Raw genomic sequence first — 13,456 nt, forward strand, 5'->3', positions numbered from 1 at the left:
GACGAACAGCCAACAGTCGTTGGAGCCGCACAGCGACGTACCATCGTTCCAAACTGGTCACTTGACCTGCTTACACTCACTAGCAAAGCATCAAAGAATAAGGGCACGTTCCGGCGATACTTGCTCAAACAGTCCTGGCCACGAGCGTGGCGTTCATCACCCTCATCTTGCCGAGGGTAGCCAACCACGCAAAAGCCGTTGTCTTGTGTGACCTGAGACGCTGGTGTGGGCAAGAAGCGTTGGGCTCGTACGCCTCTCCCCCAGGTTGTGTGAGACATGAGTGCATGCAAACTACGAGACTGCGCGGCAATCATATTGCTCGCGTACACATTCTGATCTGGCGGTCCCAATCTGTGCTTGATCTGCAATCAATTGCCTCGATTCGCCCAGGTGCCTGTTCAGGTCGGTATACAGATCCATCCATTCCCTTCCATGACACGGACCAAAGCTCCGCACTGTCTGAGAGGGCCAGATTTATCACTTTGCAGCCCGTATTCTGTTTCCTGCAGAGCAGAACACTACTGCGACCACTAGGCCAGCACCAGCCATAGCAGTATTCTGAATGCCAGTCAACCCCACTTACTGAGTGTCGCAGCGCAGTGCTGTGTCACCCCAGCTTATCTGCAGACACAAGGAATCCGGACAGGGAGAGCGTGGGGGTGGAAGCGGGCCATCGCGGAGTCTTCCGAGATGCTTGAGAGCTTTCCGTATATGCCCGGTGGGCCTCGCGATTGCTGTTCGGATTGATGGCAGAAAGAGTCCTGTCTGTGGCAAGGCGTTCACTCGAGACCAGGTCTGGGTTTGAACGCCTCTAAAACTTGAAATGATGCGGTTGCTGCCTTATACAGCCTACAAGAAGGGCAGGTCGTGTCATCCTGCATAGTGGTGGCGATGTTGGTGAGGAACACCCGGACTATTAAGTGTTCGATTGCGTGGTCCGCGGGGCGCAATTCGAGTCACGGCACCCAACGATATCGGCGGCAACAATTGGACAGGAGAGGCTTGCTTTGTGAACCATCATACCCGATGGCCAGAAGTACGGATGAATTCCTCCGATGTCTCTGAAGATTGAATGATGCAGGCACTGTACAGCTGCTACCGCCGAGGAGTGGAATCATCACCAGGCAGCAGAGCTCCTGACAGTGCTTTGCTGTTCGTGACTGAGGTCAAGGTAAAGTTGTCGTACCATGTCGCCGAAGCTGGGCCTTGTCCCTGGCGACCGATCTTGGACCTTTTTCGAACGTCGTCTCTTTCTCTGGCGCGCAGTCCTGAAATTCGGCATTCTTGCACGCTAGGCCATACACCCTTCATCTTAACAAGAGCTGAATACTTCTGGGTTTTGAAGCAGATCGACTCACCCTTCACACCATTGGTATTCTCGCGAACTACCTAGGTATGTACGGTAGACGATGACATTGGGCGTCTGAAAGATCCTGTCAACATACAAGCGGAATAATGACCTAGCGAACCCCGCAACTCATCTGAAGGGCTGCAAACATGTATCAATGCTCTGTGAGTACAGCTGTTGTCGGCGGTCGATACCCGAGTAGCCATAGCACCTGTATCTCGTAGCAAGTATGCTTCGGAAAGTGCCAAGGAATGATTGCCACTAGTGAAGTTGAACATTTCCGCCCGCCGTAACGGCGCCGCTCGCCCTCCGCTGCCACATCCTTCACCGCTGCACACAACAATCTTCCAATCGTAACGCATAGCTAATCTCACGAATTTGTCCGTCCTCTAGCAATCCAAAAGCTGCCCACAGATCATGACCGACGCAGCCCCAACTGAGGTGGCTCCTCCGCGCAAGGTAGTCTACTGCGGAGTCTGCACATTACCACCCGAGTACTGCGAATTTGGCGGCACAACTAAAAAGTGCGAAGAATGGCTCGCGAAAGCACATCCAGACCTACACAAACAAATCTACTCAGAAGAAGTAATACAAGCAGGCCTCGCCGCCCTCTCAGTCGAAGCACAAAAACGAGCAGAAAAGGACGCCACCAAGAAAGCCGCCAAAGCAGAAGCAGCCGAACAGCGTGAAGCTGAGCGCAAAGCTGACGCGATGGTATACATCAAGCGCGTCGAGAGGCAAAAGCGGAAGTATGTGACGGTGGTTATTGGACTGGAGCAGCATGGATTGGATCTTAAGAAGATGGCGAAGGAGTTTGGGAAGAAGTTTGCGACGGGGAGTAGTGTGACGAAGACGCCGAGTGGTGGGGAGGAGATTACGGTGCAGGGCGATGTTAGTGATGATATGTTTGACTACTTGGAGGAGAAGTACGAGGGCGTGATTCCGGAGGATAACATCGAGTGTATAGAGGAGAAGAAGAAGAAGGCGGCGGGCTGATGGTCTGGAGGCGTCTTGCCAGCATGTCGGATCGATCTCGTGTCTTCAGACCGAACTGAAATACCTACGAGTACCCGAAAAGTGATCTCAGTGGTGTCGAGGCACATATCAGCGGAGGCCTTTGGATGATGGACGAAAACATTGAGGCCATGCATTCACTGTTCACCCAGGTGACGAGGATTCAGTCAATTGGGTGAAGCCTCACTTCTTTTCTCTCACCTGCCACAGCCCAAGTAACCGCTGCCCAGAGCGACCGATCTCATATCTTTGCGCATCTTGTAGTATTGCTCTCTCCCAGAGTTTTGTACCTGATGCTAGGGATATCTGCCATCCCACAGGCACACTGGCAGTGAAAGCGCACCAGTGACGTAAGTCCCTGGTTATTCACCAAGCTTTAGCGCCGGCTATCATATCCGCGGGATCTGCGACCCCTGTCTGAACCTTGCTATAGGATGTCCGATTCGAACAGCGTTGATCGCACTCTGTCAAGCGACATCACATCCAGCGAATTCTCTTTTGGCGACTACACATCGATCGCAAGTTCGACAAGCATCCGGGCAGCGGCTGACTCCTCCGAATTTTCGGTACAGAATGATGCTGGACACGCCCACATCTTCATCGAACGTCCCACTTTCCTTACCGACACGCGAATCGAAAACCCCGCGATCGCTGAGATCGAGCATCTCCGCCAACGATTTCGCCAGATGATCATGGAGGGAAACAGTCCTGCGAGCACTCCGAACCCGAGTGACTTGCTCAAGGCGCTTGGCAGTCGCGATGATCCCGTGCGCAAGATGGCGGCTTTCAAGCTGCAGAGTCTCATTAACGACCCTTCGTTCGCTGAGATGTTCGTGTCGTCAGGTGGCCTGCCAAAATTGCGGCTACTTGTCCTAGAGAGCAGCGGTAATACATTAGCGTACGGACTGGCTAGCTTTGCGCGATTGCTGGACGTGGACCAGGGATGGGAGGCCGTCGACAATGCTGTGGTCGAGAAAGTGAGTGGAGGTCTCCACACACGTTGTCTATTCTGACATCTCATAGGTCATGGAACTTGTGGTCTGCCAGCCGCTTGTCAATATCCTGCGAGGTGCTATGGCTATCCTAGTGGCTGTCGTCTCGCGACCCTACAATGAGGAGCAGAACGGAGAGAGCGACCACAGTAAAAAGCAAGTAGGAGGATTCGCAGCGCTCAAGCCGGCTCTTGCTACTTACCCACAGTTCCTTGAGATGCTGGTCAGCAGGTTGTCTTCCGCTGACCACGCTCTTTGTGCAAATGCCCTTCAGCTCATCAACTCACTCATGCGTGATGCCATCACGAATGATGCTGAGACCGAATGGCCAAAGTTCATCAAGAGGATTCAGGATCTTGGCGTTATCAAGGCTGTCTACCTGCTTATGAAAGGCACGGCCCTGCAAGATCTCTCGCATCCATTGCTCGAATTCCAAGCATTGACCAAGATCCTCCTCCGTCGCTGGAGAGATGTCCCAGTCGACCTTCAAAAGCCCGAACATCGCCGGACTATCAAAGCGATCCATCTCTCGAGCAATCCCGAAAAGAGCAAACCTAGCGATGCAGGCTCGGGTGAAGAAGAACCACGAAAAGGCCATCATCCGTTCAAGTGGCGGCGCTTAGGCTTCACATCCGAGCAACCAGAGAATGACTTTGAGGCCACGGGATTCTTGGGCCTAATGGACCTGAGTGACTGGATCCGACGCAGTCAAGAAGAGTTCCAGCACTATCTCCTGGAGCAAGCACTCGCGCCAGAAGACAGTCGCGCTCCGCTGGCACAAGTCAGTCTAACAATGACACAGGTCCTGTTCGAGCATTTTGAGGTCGATAGGAATGAAGAGGAGGAGTCAAAGAACTACCTCGCTCTCGAAAGCCGGTCACAGAACAACGAGAAGATATTCAAGCCGTTGCTTTTGCATTGGAGTCGACTTCATGTCGCCGGTCTGTACGCCTTTCTTCGGCTCTGGAAAGCCGCAGGAGCCAACACTGGTGATTTCACGAAGATCGCTGACCTTGTTCGCATTCTGATCGAGAGCGTTGTCGGTGGCGCTGATCGCAGCAAAAGTATTGAAGAGATCGAGAAAGAAATGGCTGCAACAGACTTGAAGAGCCTGCGTCAACTCCAGATGGAGATTATGGACTTACAATTCGACGATATTTGGGGTCACCATCTACAGCCGTCCAAGGATGAGCTCTTAAACGAGGCCACTCAGTTGCTGTGCGAACAGCGAATACGTTGCATGCTGGCTGGCCAGTGGTTCCCTATTGACCTAGAATATCCCGACCACGAGAACGGCGGTCCGGTCCAGCAAGACAACCTACATGCACATTCCACATACTGGCGGTTCATCAGACTGGCGGCCGATCGTCGCTACCTGCACTGGGGCGACTTTGAAGCTCGCGAGGACCCGTGGCCTACCGTTGACCAGCTTTCCGACAAAGTCGACACCACAATCATTACCTCAGTGACCTCTGGCATTGGCGAAGTAGGCGACGACAATTCTGATGACGATGGCGCAACAAAAGAAGGGACAATCAATCGTGTTCTCATCAACGGCATCCTCCCTTCATCGCGTGGGAAGGATTCTGGCCATGCGCGTAACGTGTCGAAAGTATCAAAGACTTCGAAGCATTCGAATCGTCAGACTGAGCGTGAGACGGTCTTGTTGTCGTTCATGCCGACGAGCAAACAGGTCGCTTCCGAATGGGTTGATGGTTTGCTGTTCGTCCTCAGCCAGCAAGCTATCACTGCGCCGACCAATAAATACATCAACCTCATTGCTGATATGGCGTTGAAGACTCGGCTGCTCAATCTACGATACAATGAGGAGGACGGCATGATCGGCGGTATGCAGGGAACGGAGATGCCGGAGATTCCGAGTCGAGAGGGTCTCGACGAGAATTATTACTATCAAATTTGAGTGCTCAAAGCGGTGGTGTTTGGCTGGCACACAAAAGAGAATTGATTTTGGGAAGCGTCATCTGGAATGACTGATGTACATGATACCCCTCAAAGCGAATGGCATATGCGACAATTGAACATGACCTCTTCATCACCCCTCGGCGACGCGATCAGTGTCCTTTCACATATTTCTTGCTTGTCGCTCTTCCGAGACTTGAAGAACAGTCTTCATAAATGGCCTGGCTGGGTCGTTCTTGGGTGACTGAGAACTTGCCCTTCACCTGATTGATGACTCGATCCTTCGAGAAGCCTCACCTGAGCACAAGACCAGCTTTGAATCCTTGTCGCGGCCGCCTCCCGTCTCAAGTGAAGCCAACGTTGACATCCGAGTCGTCAACTGAATTTCGGCACTCTTCACCCCACCACGGGCAACGGGCTTGGCACAGATTTGTCGTTTTTGTGGAGCCATCATCTAGAAATTTTGGCATTGAACATTTTATTTCGCTACTCACAAAACTGCGATCTCCAACACAGCGACCTCGTCTTTTGCACGACCTCCCACAAATCCACTCTTTTATCGCCATATCATCACCCGACACATCTCTACAACATGGCGGACGAGGTTTATGACGGAGCCATCGGCATCGATCTAGGAACCACCTATTCGTGTGTCGCCAACTACGAGGGCACCAACGTCGAGATCATTGCCAACGAGCAGGGTTCTTTTACCACACCGTCCTTCGTCTCATTCACCGACGATGAGCGTCTCATCGGCGAGGCGGCCAAGAATCAGGCTGCTATGAACCCCGAGAACACTGTCTTCGACGTCAAGTATGTATACCCCATTCTCACCGCACGCTTGCTCACATCTTTCCCAGGCGCCTCATCGGTCGACGCTACGATGACCCCACAGTCAAGAAGGACATCGAGTCGTGGCCCTTCAAGATCGTCGACATGGGCGGCAACCCTATGGTTCAAGTTCAATACCTGAAAGAGACCAAGACCTTCTCACCACAGGAGGTCTCATCAATGGTCCTCACAAAGGTGCGTGACCCACGAAGAGTCACCTTTCCACACAATTGACACGTCGAACAGATGAAGGAAGTTGCAGAGGTCAAGCTCGGCAAGAAGGTCTCAAAAGCCGTCGTCACGGTCCCCGCATACTTCAACGACAACCAGCGGCAAGCCACCAAGGACGCAGGCGCCATCGCCGGTCTGAATGTTCTCCGTATCATCAACGAGCCCACCGCCGCCGCTATCGCCTACGGTCTCGGCTCCGGCAAGTCCGAGAAGGAGCGCAACGTCCTCATTTACGATCTTGGTGGAGGCACTTTCGATGTGTCGCTGCTCAACATCCAGGGCGGTGTCTTCACTGTCAAGGCTACTGCTGGTGATACTCATCTCGGCGTATGTTTCCCTGCCTGATACATGTTCATTCTAACAGGTAGATAGGGCCAAGACTTCGATACTAACCTGCTGGACCACTTCAAGAAGGAGTTCACTCGCAAGACTAAGAAAGAGTACGTATAGCTGCGAACCTGAGTCAGACGAGACAGCGGTCTCCCGGGGTCGGTTCTTCTCAATATTTGTCGTACTAACAGGTGCAACAGTCTCAGTGGCGATGCCCGCGCTCTACGAAGACTACGAACTGCTTGCGAACGTGCCAAGCGCACCCTGTCCAACGGTACCCAAACCACCGTCGAGATCGACTCGTTGTTCGACGGAGAGGACTTCAACGCTCAGATCACCCGCGCTCGCTTCGAGGATCTCAACGCCAAGGTCTTCAACGGTACTCTAGACCCTGTTGCACAGGTCTTGAAAGATGCGGGAATTGACAAGAAGGCCGTGGACGAGATTGTCCTGGTTGGCGGCAGTACGCGTATTCCCCGAATCCAGAAGCTCCTCAGCGATTTCTTCGACGGCAAGAAGCTCGAAAAGAGCATCAACCCCGATGAGGCTGTTGCATATGGCGCTGCGGTTCAGGCTGGTATTCTCTCAGGCAAGGCTCAGTCAGCCGATACTGCCGATCTGCTGCTCTTGGATGTGGTCCCTCTTTCTCTCGGTGTCGCGATGGAAGGCAACGTGAGTTCCTCGCTTCTCCTCTACTTGCATTATACGTGTGCTCACAATCCGACAGATCTTCGCGCCGGTCGTTCCCCGCGGCAACACAGTTCCCACGATCAAGAAGCGAACATTCACTACAGTGGTACGTGAAACAATAGTCTCTGGAGGCTTTCTGGACTACTATGCTAACTATCTGGCAGGTTGATGGTCAACAAACCGTCCAGTTCCCAGTTTTCCAGGGTGAACGAACCAACTGCGAGGACAACACATCCCTCGGCGAGTTCACCCTCGCACCCATTCCACCGATGAAGGCCGGCGACGCACAACTCGAAGTCGTCTTCGAAGTCGACGTCAACGGCATCCTCAAGGTCACCGCCACCGAGAAGTCATCCGGCCGATCTGCTAATATCACCATCTCCAACGCCGTCGGCAAGCTCTCCACCTCCGAGATCGAGAAGATGATTGCGGACGCCAATGAGTTCAAGGGCCAGGACGAGGCCTTCACCAAGAAGTTCGAGGCTAAGCAGCAGCTCGAGTCATACATTGGCAGAGTTGAGGAGTTGATTAATGATCCAGGTCTAAGTCTGCGCATGAAGAAGGGCAACAAGGCCAAGATCGAGGAGGCTTTGAGTGATGCGATGAGCCAGCTGGAGGTTGATGACAGCAGTCCGGAGGATCTCAAGAAGAAGGAGCTGGCACTCAAGCGTGCGATGACCAAGGCCATGGCTACTCGCTAGAGGTCTGCATTGCGCGTTGAAATCTGTACGGAATGTGGAAGAGGTGCTCCTGGGGGCGTCTTCCTCTTGTCCTGATTTATGGTCATCATGAGAGTTTTTGTCGAAAAGCATTTGCCGGCATGAGGATATGAGAATGACATAGAACTCTTCGGACTCCTATACACTGTCTCGCTCTGCTCCGATGCATCTGACAATCTTGGCAGACGAACAACCACGACGACTCTACTGAATGGGTAGATCTCGCGGCTCGAAAGCTGGGTTCCTATAATTACCTCTCGACCATGAACGAAGACGATCAACTCTGCCGGTATCACGCAATGGCTTTGGCTCCTCGACCAGAGCGGTCGACCCCGTCAAACAATGCGTTTTAAGGTACTGGTTGCAAGTCTGTATATTTATCCACAGATCATTTGGCCAGTGGCGACTCCAGAACCGGTTGACGTGATTCCTCCCAATGAGCGACTTCCTATTGTATCGTGCCAAACATGAAACAGCAGCGAGGGCTCACGCTGATCGTTCTTTCCCAATGTCATCTCTGGACGACGCTACGAGTGGCAGGCGCACCAGCTCGCACCTTCCATGATTGCCTGCTTTGTCAACCGGCTTCGCCAAGATACCATCTCAAACCGGATGACTAGACACCTTTTCAACAAGCGCCTTCCTCGCATACCTCGTAATCAGGTAGCGGCTGCAGGAGCACCTGGAGATCGCTCCTTCTCGACAACATGCCTAGCTGTCAAGATAATTGGCAGGTGTCTCATATCGAGCTTTCCTGACATTAATAACCTCTGACGACGCTTCAAGTGGGAGGTGCGCCACAGCGATCGCTCCTACTCATCAATGTTACCCGACGACGTCGCGAGCGGCAGGTGCGACACAGTGATCTCTCCTACTCATCAGAGTGCCTAGCTGACGCCATCTCTTGGAAGGTGCATGGCTGCGATGGCACCTTCTCATCGACGTTTCTTGACGGCGCTACTATGGGCAGGAGCGACACAGCGCTCGCGCCTTCTCATCAGTATCTCTTGACGACACGAGTGGAAGGTGCAACAGAACGATCGCTCTTTCTCCTTGATGTTCACGCACGCCTCGACGAGCGGAATGTGCATCGTTCAAATCGTCCATGCACCTTCCGGGACTGCATGCCTTGTCACCCGGTCTGCCATTGTAATACGTAAGACCGGTTGACGATGTCACCTCGATGCTGCGGTTTCCTCCCACTTCGTCGAGGCTCAAGATGGCGGGACATCCTCGCACATTTACTGTCATTGGAGCTACCTGGTTCCGACGACACACGGACAGCGACTTGCACGCACATGTTTCTCTGATACATCTTGTCAACCGGTCTGCGCAAGACTTCCGCGAGACCGGATGACAAGCACCACCCGAATTTCACCAACCCGAATCTTGCCCGCCCGGCTTCAACAACGTTGGGAATAGACGCGAGAGACATCAGAGACATCGATGCGATCAATGACGAGAGGCGCGCGCCGTGTTTCCGGCCGGGCGGGCTTGATTTGTGAATCAGGTGTTCATGGGAACTGAAAATGAGGTCTGTCAATTCAGGCACGATAGAAGTCAGAGTGGTGTCAGGCGAATGAGCGGGCCCAGTGATAGCCAGACATCTAGGGGAGAGGCTATACAGTGTATTTGGATCGAGCTGTGCCGGATGGCAGCAGTGGTGTTTGAGGTGGAGTCTTGGCGTTTTGCCGTAGACAAATGCGAACCCAACCTCACACTGGCCTCACAGGGGTCGAGATCTGCGAGAACGGCTACCGGCGTAGCTTAGCAGTCGTCAGAACTCAGTGAGTCGGGTTTGCGGGAACAAGCGATCTATCTTCTGAGTTCTGCCTCTTGCTATCTTCTATCTACTTCAAGTAATACATGCTTCCAGAGTTGCACTGCCGCATCATGTCGCTCGCCATCGTCTAGTCGTCTAGTCCTCTATACTCTTGATTGTCTCCAGCTTAATGTATCGCTACGCACACGACTCGATCCCATCAGCCAACGCCAGCGAAGTCCTGCCATATATCTATATACCCACCTCTTCAAAGAAGTGACCAGTTCCCCATCCAAGTACGAAAGTCGAGTCCGGGCGCCTAGTCCAGCATATCCTCGTACTCATCCGCCGCCACATGGAACTCTTGCTCGAAGCCATGAAGCTCATCACCAGTCTTGAGTCTGCTCAGCTCATTGCGCACATGATTCTCCAGATGCTCATCTGCTTCCGACTCCGCTGCAGTCTTTTGCCTGCTCAGACCCAACGCGCCTTCTTCACCAAACTCGTCATCACTAATGACACTCGCACCACCGCCAGGGTTGGAGCCGAAATAGCCGCTGGCGCCACTGCCCTTGCGCTTGTGCGCAGGAGAGTGGTCACCGTTTTCGGTGTCCCCATTGACGCTGGTCGTGAAGCTAGCACGATTGCCAATGGAGCGCGACGTGCTTGAGCGGCGCATACGGCCTGGTCCAGGAGTGCCTGGTCTGCTGGCGCTGGATTTGGGCTTTCCCGTTGGGTTGCGGCTGAGGATGTCGTCGAAGTAGTGGTGGGCAGCCGTGCCTGGCGTGCGAGGTGTCTGAGGCAGGCGACAGTTGACGCCTGTATCGTGGATCATCTTGGCCATGAGACCGGTCCAGCCGCATTGATGCGAGGCGCCGAGGCCGCGGCCGGTGTTGCCATCGAAGAACTCATAGAAGTGGAGATAGTCTTTCCAGTGAGGGTCGAAGTCCAGGCTGTCGTTGCCGGCATTGATAGCACGGCGGCCCTCATCGTCGCGAGCCATGAGATGCTGCAGGCGATGCTGAATCTCTTCAGCCACATGACCTAGATGCATATAGTCGCCTGAGCCAGTGGGACATTCGATCTGCAAGGAGTTGCCGTAAAACATGTAGAATCGAAGGAGGGATTCGACGAGAAGGAAGTTCACAGCAATCCAGATAGGCCCACGCCAGTTGGAGTTGCCGCCAAACATGCCCGAGTCAGAATCTCCGGGCACATACTCGACCTTGAACTCCTGGCCATTGACATCCATCTTGTATGGCTTCCCATCGTGATGTTTTGACAGAGATCGGATGCCGTGCTCAGCTAGGAACTCAGTCTCGTCCAGCATCTTCTGCAAGATCTTTTCCAGACGGTCCTTGCTAACGAGGGACAATAGAAGACGCTCTCCTTTGCCGCGTTTCCGCATGCTAGCGATGTTCCGCTCTGCAACATCAGTACGATTCGTGATGAACCACTCCATCCGACGTTTGAAGTTCGGGAACTTGTCGATGAGTTCTGGTTCAAGAGTTAGGACGGCGTACAGCGGGATCAAACCGACGAGCGATCGCACTGGCAATTGCTGTGTCCATGGTCCGCCCCATGAGATGGCATCATAGTAGAAGCCATCTTCCTCGTTCCACAGGCTGCGCTCCTTGCCGTCCGAGCGGAACGACATAGCATCTGAGATCAGGATGAAGTGCTCGAAGAACTTAGACGCAATGTCCTCATATGTGCGACGATGCTTGGCGAGCTCCAGTGCGATATTCAACATGCATAAGCAGTAGAATGCCATCCAACCAGTTGAATCAGCCTGTTCTAGCACACCTCCGGTTGGCAGTGGCTCTGACCTGTTAAAGAGGCCGATATTGTCCAGACCTAGGAAACCACCCTCGAAGACGTTCTTGCCGTCAAAGTCCTTCCGGTTGACCCACCAGGTGAAGTTGAGAAGGAGCTTCTGGAAGACTCGTTCCAGGAAGTCGAGATCTTGTCGGCCGTACATCTTCCGCTCGATCTTGAAGGTGCGGAAAACGGACCAGGCATGGACTGGTGGATTGACATCGCCGAAGTTCCACTCGTAAGCTGGCAGCTGCCCGTTGGGATGCATGTACCACTCTCTAGTCATCAGATCCAGCTGCTTCTTTGCAAATTCGGGGTCAATCATAGCCAGCGGTATGCAGTGGAAAGCTGTATCCCAGGCTGCAAAGAATGGGTACTCCCACGAGTCCGGCATTGACAGGATGTCATCCAGGAACATGTGTTTCCACTGCGAATTGCGCACGTTCATGCGGTTTGCTGGCGGAGGAGGCGTGTTTGGGTCGCCTTTTGCCCACTGGTCCCAAATGAAATAGTAGTGCTGTTTGCACCACAACATGCCTGAAAAGGCTTGTCGTTGGATGTTGCGCAGGTCTTCCGCCATTGGCAACGGACTTATCCTGTAGTAAAAGTCGTCGGCTTCTTGTCTCCGCAGCTCCATTATGTCATCGAGGAGCTCTTCGTTGAGGTAGCCATCGAATTTCTTCGACAGGCGGAAACGTACCACAGCACATTCTCCAGGCGGAACACCATCGCCACGTCCAAAGTCGTACCAAGCCGCACACTTTGTACCAGTACATCGAGGATTGATCGCTCCTTTCTCCTCGTCAACGATCCAGCGGTGGAAAGCATCCTTCACATAAGGTTGCTTGTTCTTCTGGCCATATAGACGCTCTGTGTTCGTGTCATTCTCGGTGAACATAACTTGGGGCTGTATATCCTCCGCATCTGGACCACAACCGGGCGAGGGAGATAGCTGGAAGAACCTCGTCCCAAGACTGTGATGCTTTGACTGGGCTGTCATAGGTCCCACCAGTCGTATCTGCGGCTTCTTCTTGGGATCTTCATGTCCCCAAGTCCAGGTATTCCTGAACCACATATGTGGTATAATGTGAAGAGGAGCAGGCTCCGGGCCACGATTGTACGCCGTCACACGGAACAACAGCTCTTCTGGGTCATCCGTATCTTTCGCAGTTTCGATGAAGATGTCAAAATAGCGATCATCTTTGAAGGCATCGGTGTCAATCAGATTGTACTCTTTCTCGTTGCGACTTCGGCGTGCGTTCTCGTCGATGAGTTTCTCGTAGGGGAACTTCCGTTGGGGTAGCTTGTACAAGAATTTCATGTATGCTGTGCTTGATCAGTACTCAGATCAGTGAAGGCCATAGCGACACTCACAATGTGTAGGTGTGTTATCCAAGTGAAAATGCGCCTCCTTGACACTCTCGCCATGGTTGCCTTGAGGATTGCTCAAGCCGAAAAGACGCTCCTTCAAGAAGTCATCCTGCTCGTTCCAGAAGGCAAAGGCCACGTTCTGCAAGCCGTGGGTGTCAGAGACACCAGCAATACCGTCCTCACCCCAGCGATAAGCTCTTGATCGAGCATCATCGTGGGAGAAATGGCTCCAGGCATCACCGTTATCCGAGTAATCTTCTCTCACTGTTGCCCATTGCCTTTCGGCGACATAGCATCCCCATTTCTTCCAGTATTTGGTCCGTTCACGATCTTCTTTGAGGCGCTTCTCTTCTTCGCAGAGATACTCGTGGTGGTCGACGATGACCATCCTGCAACGCTAAGCACTGCTGTCACCGACAGCTCAGTTGCT

At 53.1% G+C, this 13,456-nt stretch overlaps 4 protein-coding genes across 4 annotated transcripts; 3 read left to right on the forward strand and 1 right to left on the reverse strand.

Annotated features, from left to right (window-relative positions):
* Positions 1-1,765: 1,765 nt before the first annotated feature.
* On the forward strand, positions 1,766-2,344 carry AB675_2620 (Translation machinery-associated protein 22; the record flags this gene model as incomplete). The annotated part of the gene is made up of 1 exon (XM_018142608.1): positions 1,766-2,344. The coding sequence occupies one exon, from the start codon at positions 1,766-1,768 to the stop codon at positions 2,342-2,344; it is 579 nt and encodes a 192-aa protein (XP_018005062.1).
* A 452-nt stretch (positions 2,345-2,796) lies between these two features.
* Positions 2,797-5,275, forward strand: AB675_2621 (Engulfment and cell motility protein 2; the record flags this gene model as incomplete). Its single annotated transcript, XM_018142609.1, has 2 exons — positions 2,797-3,339; positions 3,386-5,275. 2 exons carry the CDS (start codon positions 2,797-2,799, stop codon positions 5,273-5,275), a joined length of 2,433 nt encoding a protein of 810 aa, XP_018005292.1.
* Positions 5,276-6,210: 935 nt separating this feature from the next.
* Positions 6,211-8,057, forward strand: AB675_2622 (Heat shock protein SSB1; the record flags this gene model as incomplete). The annotated part of the gene is made up of 6 exons (XM_018142610.1): positions 6,211-6,300; positions 6,352-6,663; positions 6,709-6,776; positions 6,867-7,338; positions 7,394-7,462; positions 7,521-8,057. The coding sequence occupies 6 exons, from the start codon at positions 6,211-6,213 to the stop codon at positions 8,055-8,057; spliced, it is 1,548 nt and encodes a 515-aa protein (XP_018004906.1).
* A 2,099-nt stretch (positions 8,058-10,156) lies between these two features.
* Positions 10,157-13,414, reverse strand: AB675_2623 (uncharacterized protein; the record flags this gene model as incomplete). Its single annotated transcript, XM_018142611.1, has 2 exons — positions 10,157-12,981; positions 13,030-13,414. The coding sequence occupies 2 exons, from the start codon at positions 13,412-13,414 to the stop codon at positions 10,157-10,159; spliced, it is 3,210 nt and encodes a 1,069-aa protein (XP_018005141.1).
* Positions 13,415-13,456: the final 42 nt, after the last annotated feature.

This window comes from Cyphellophora attinorum, assembly GCF_001299255.1.
Source record: "Cyphellophora attinorum strain CBS 131958 chromosome Unknown Contig2, whole genome shotgun sequence".
In the NCBI taxonomy this organism is placed as follows: domain Eukaryota; kingdom Fungi; phylum Ascomycota; class Eurotiomycetes; order Chaetothyriales; family Cyphellophoraceae; genus Cyphellophora; species Cyphellophora attinorum.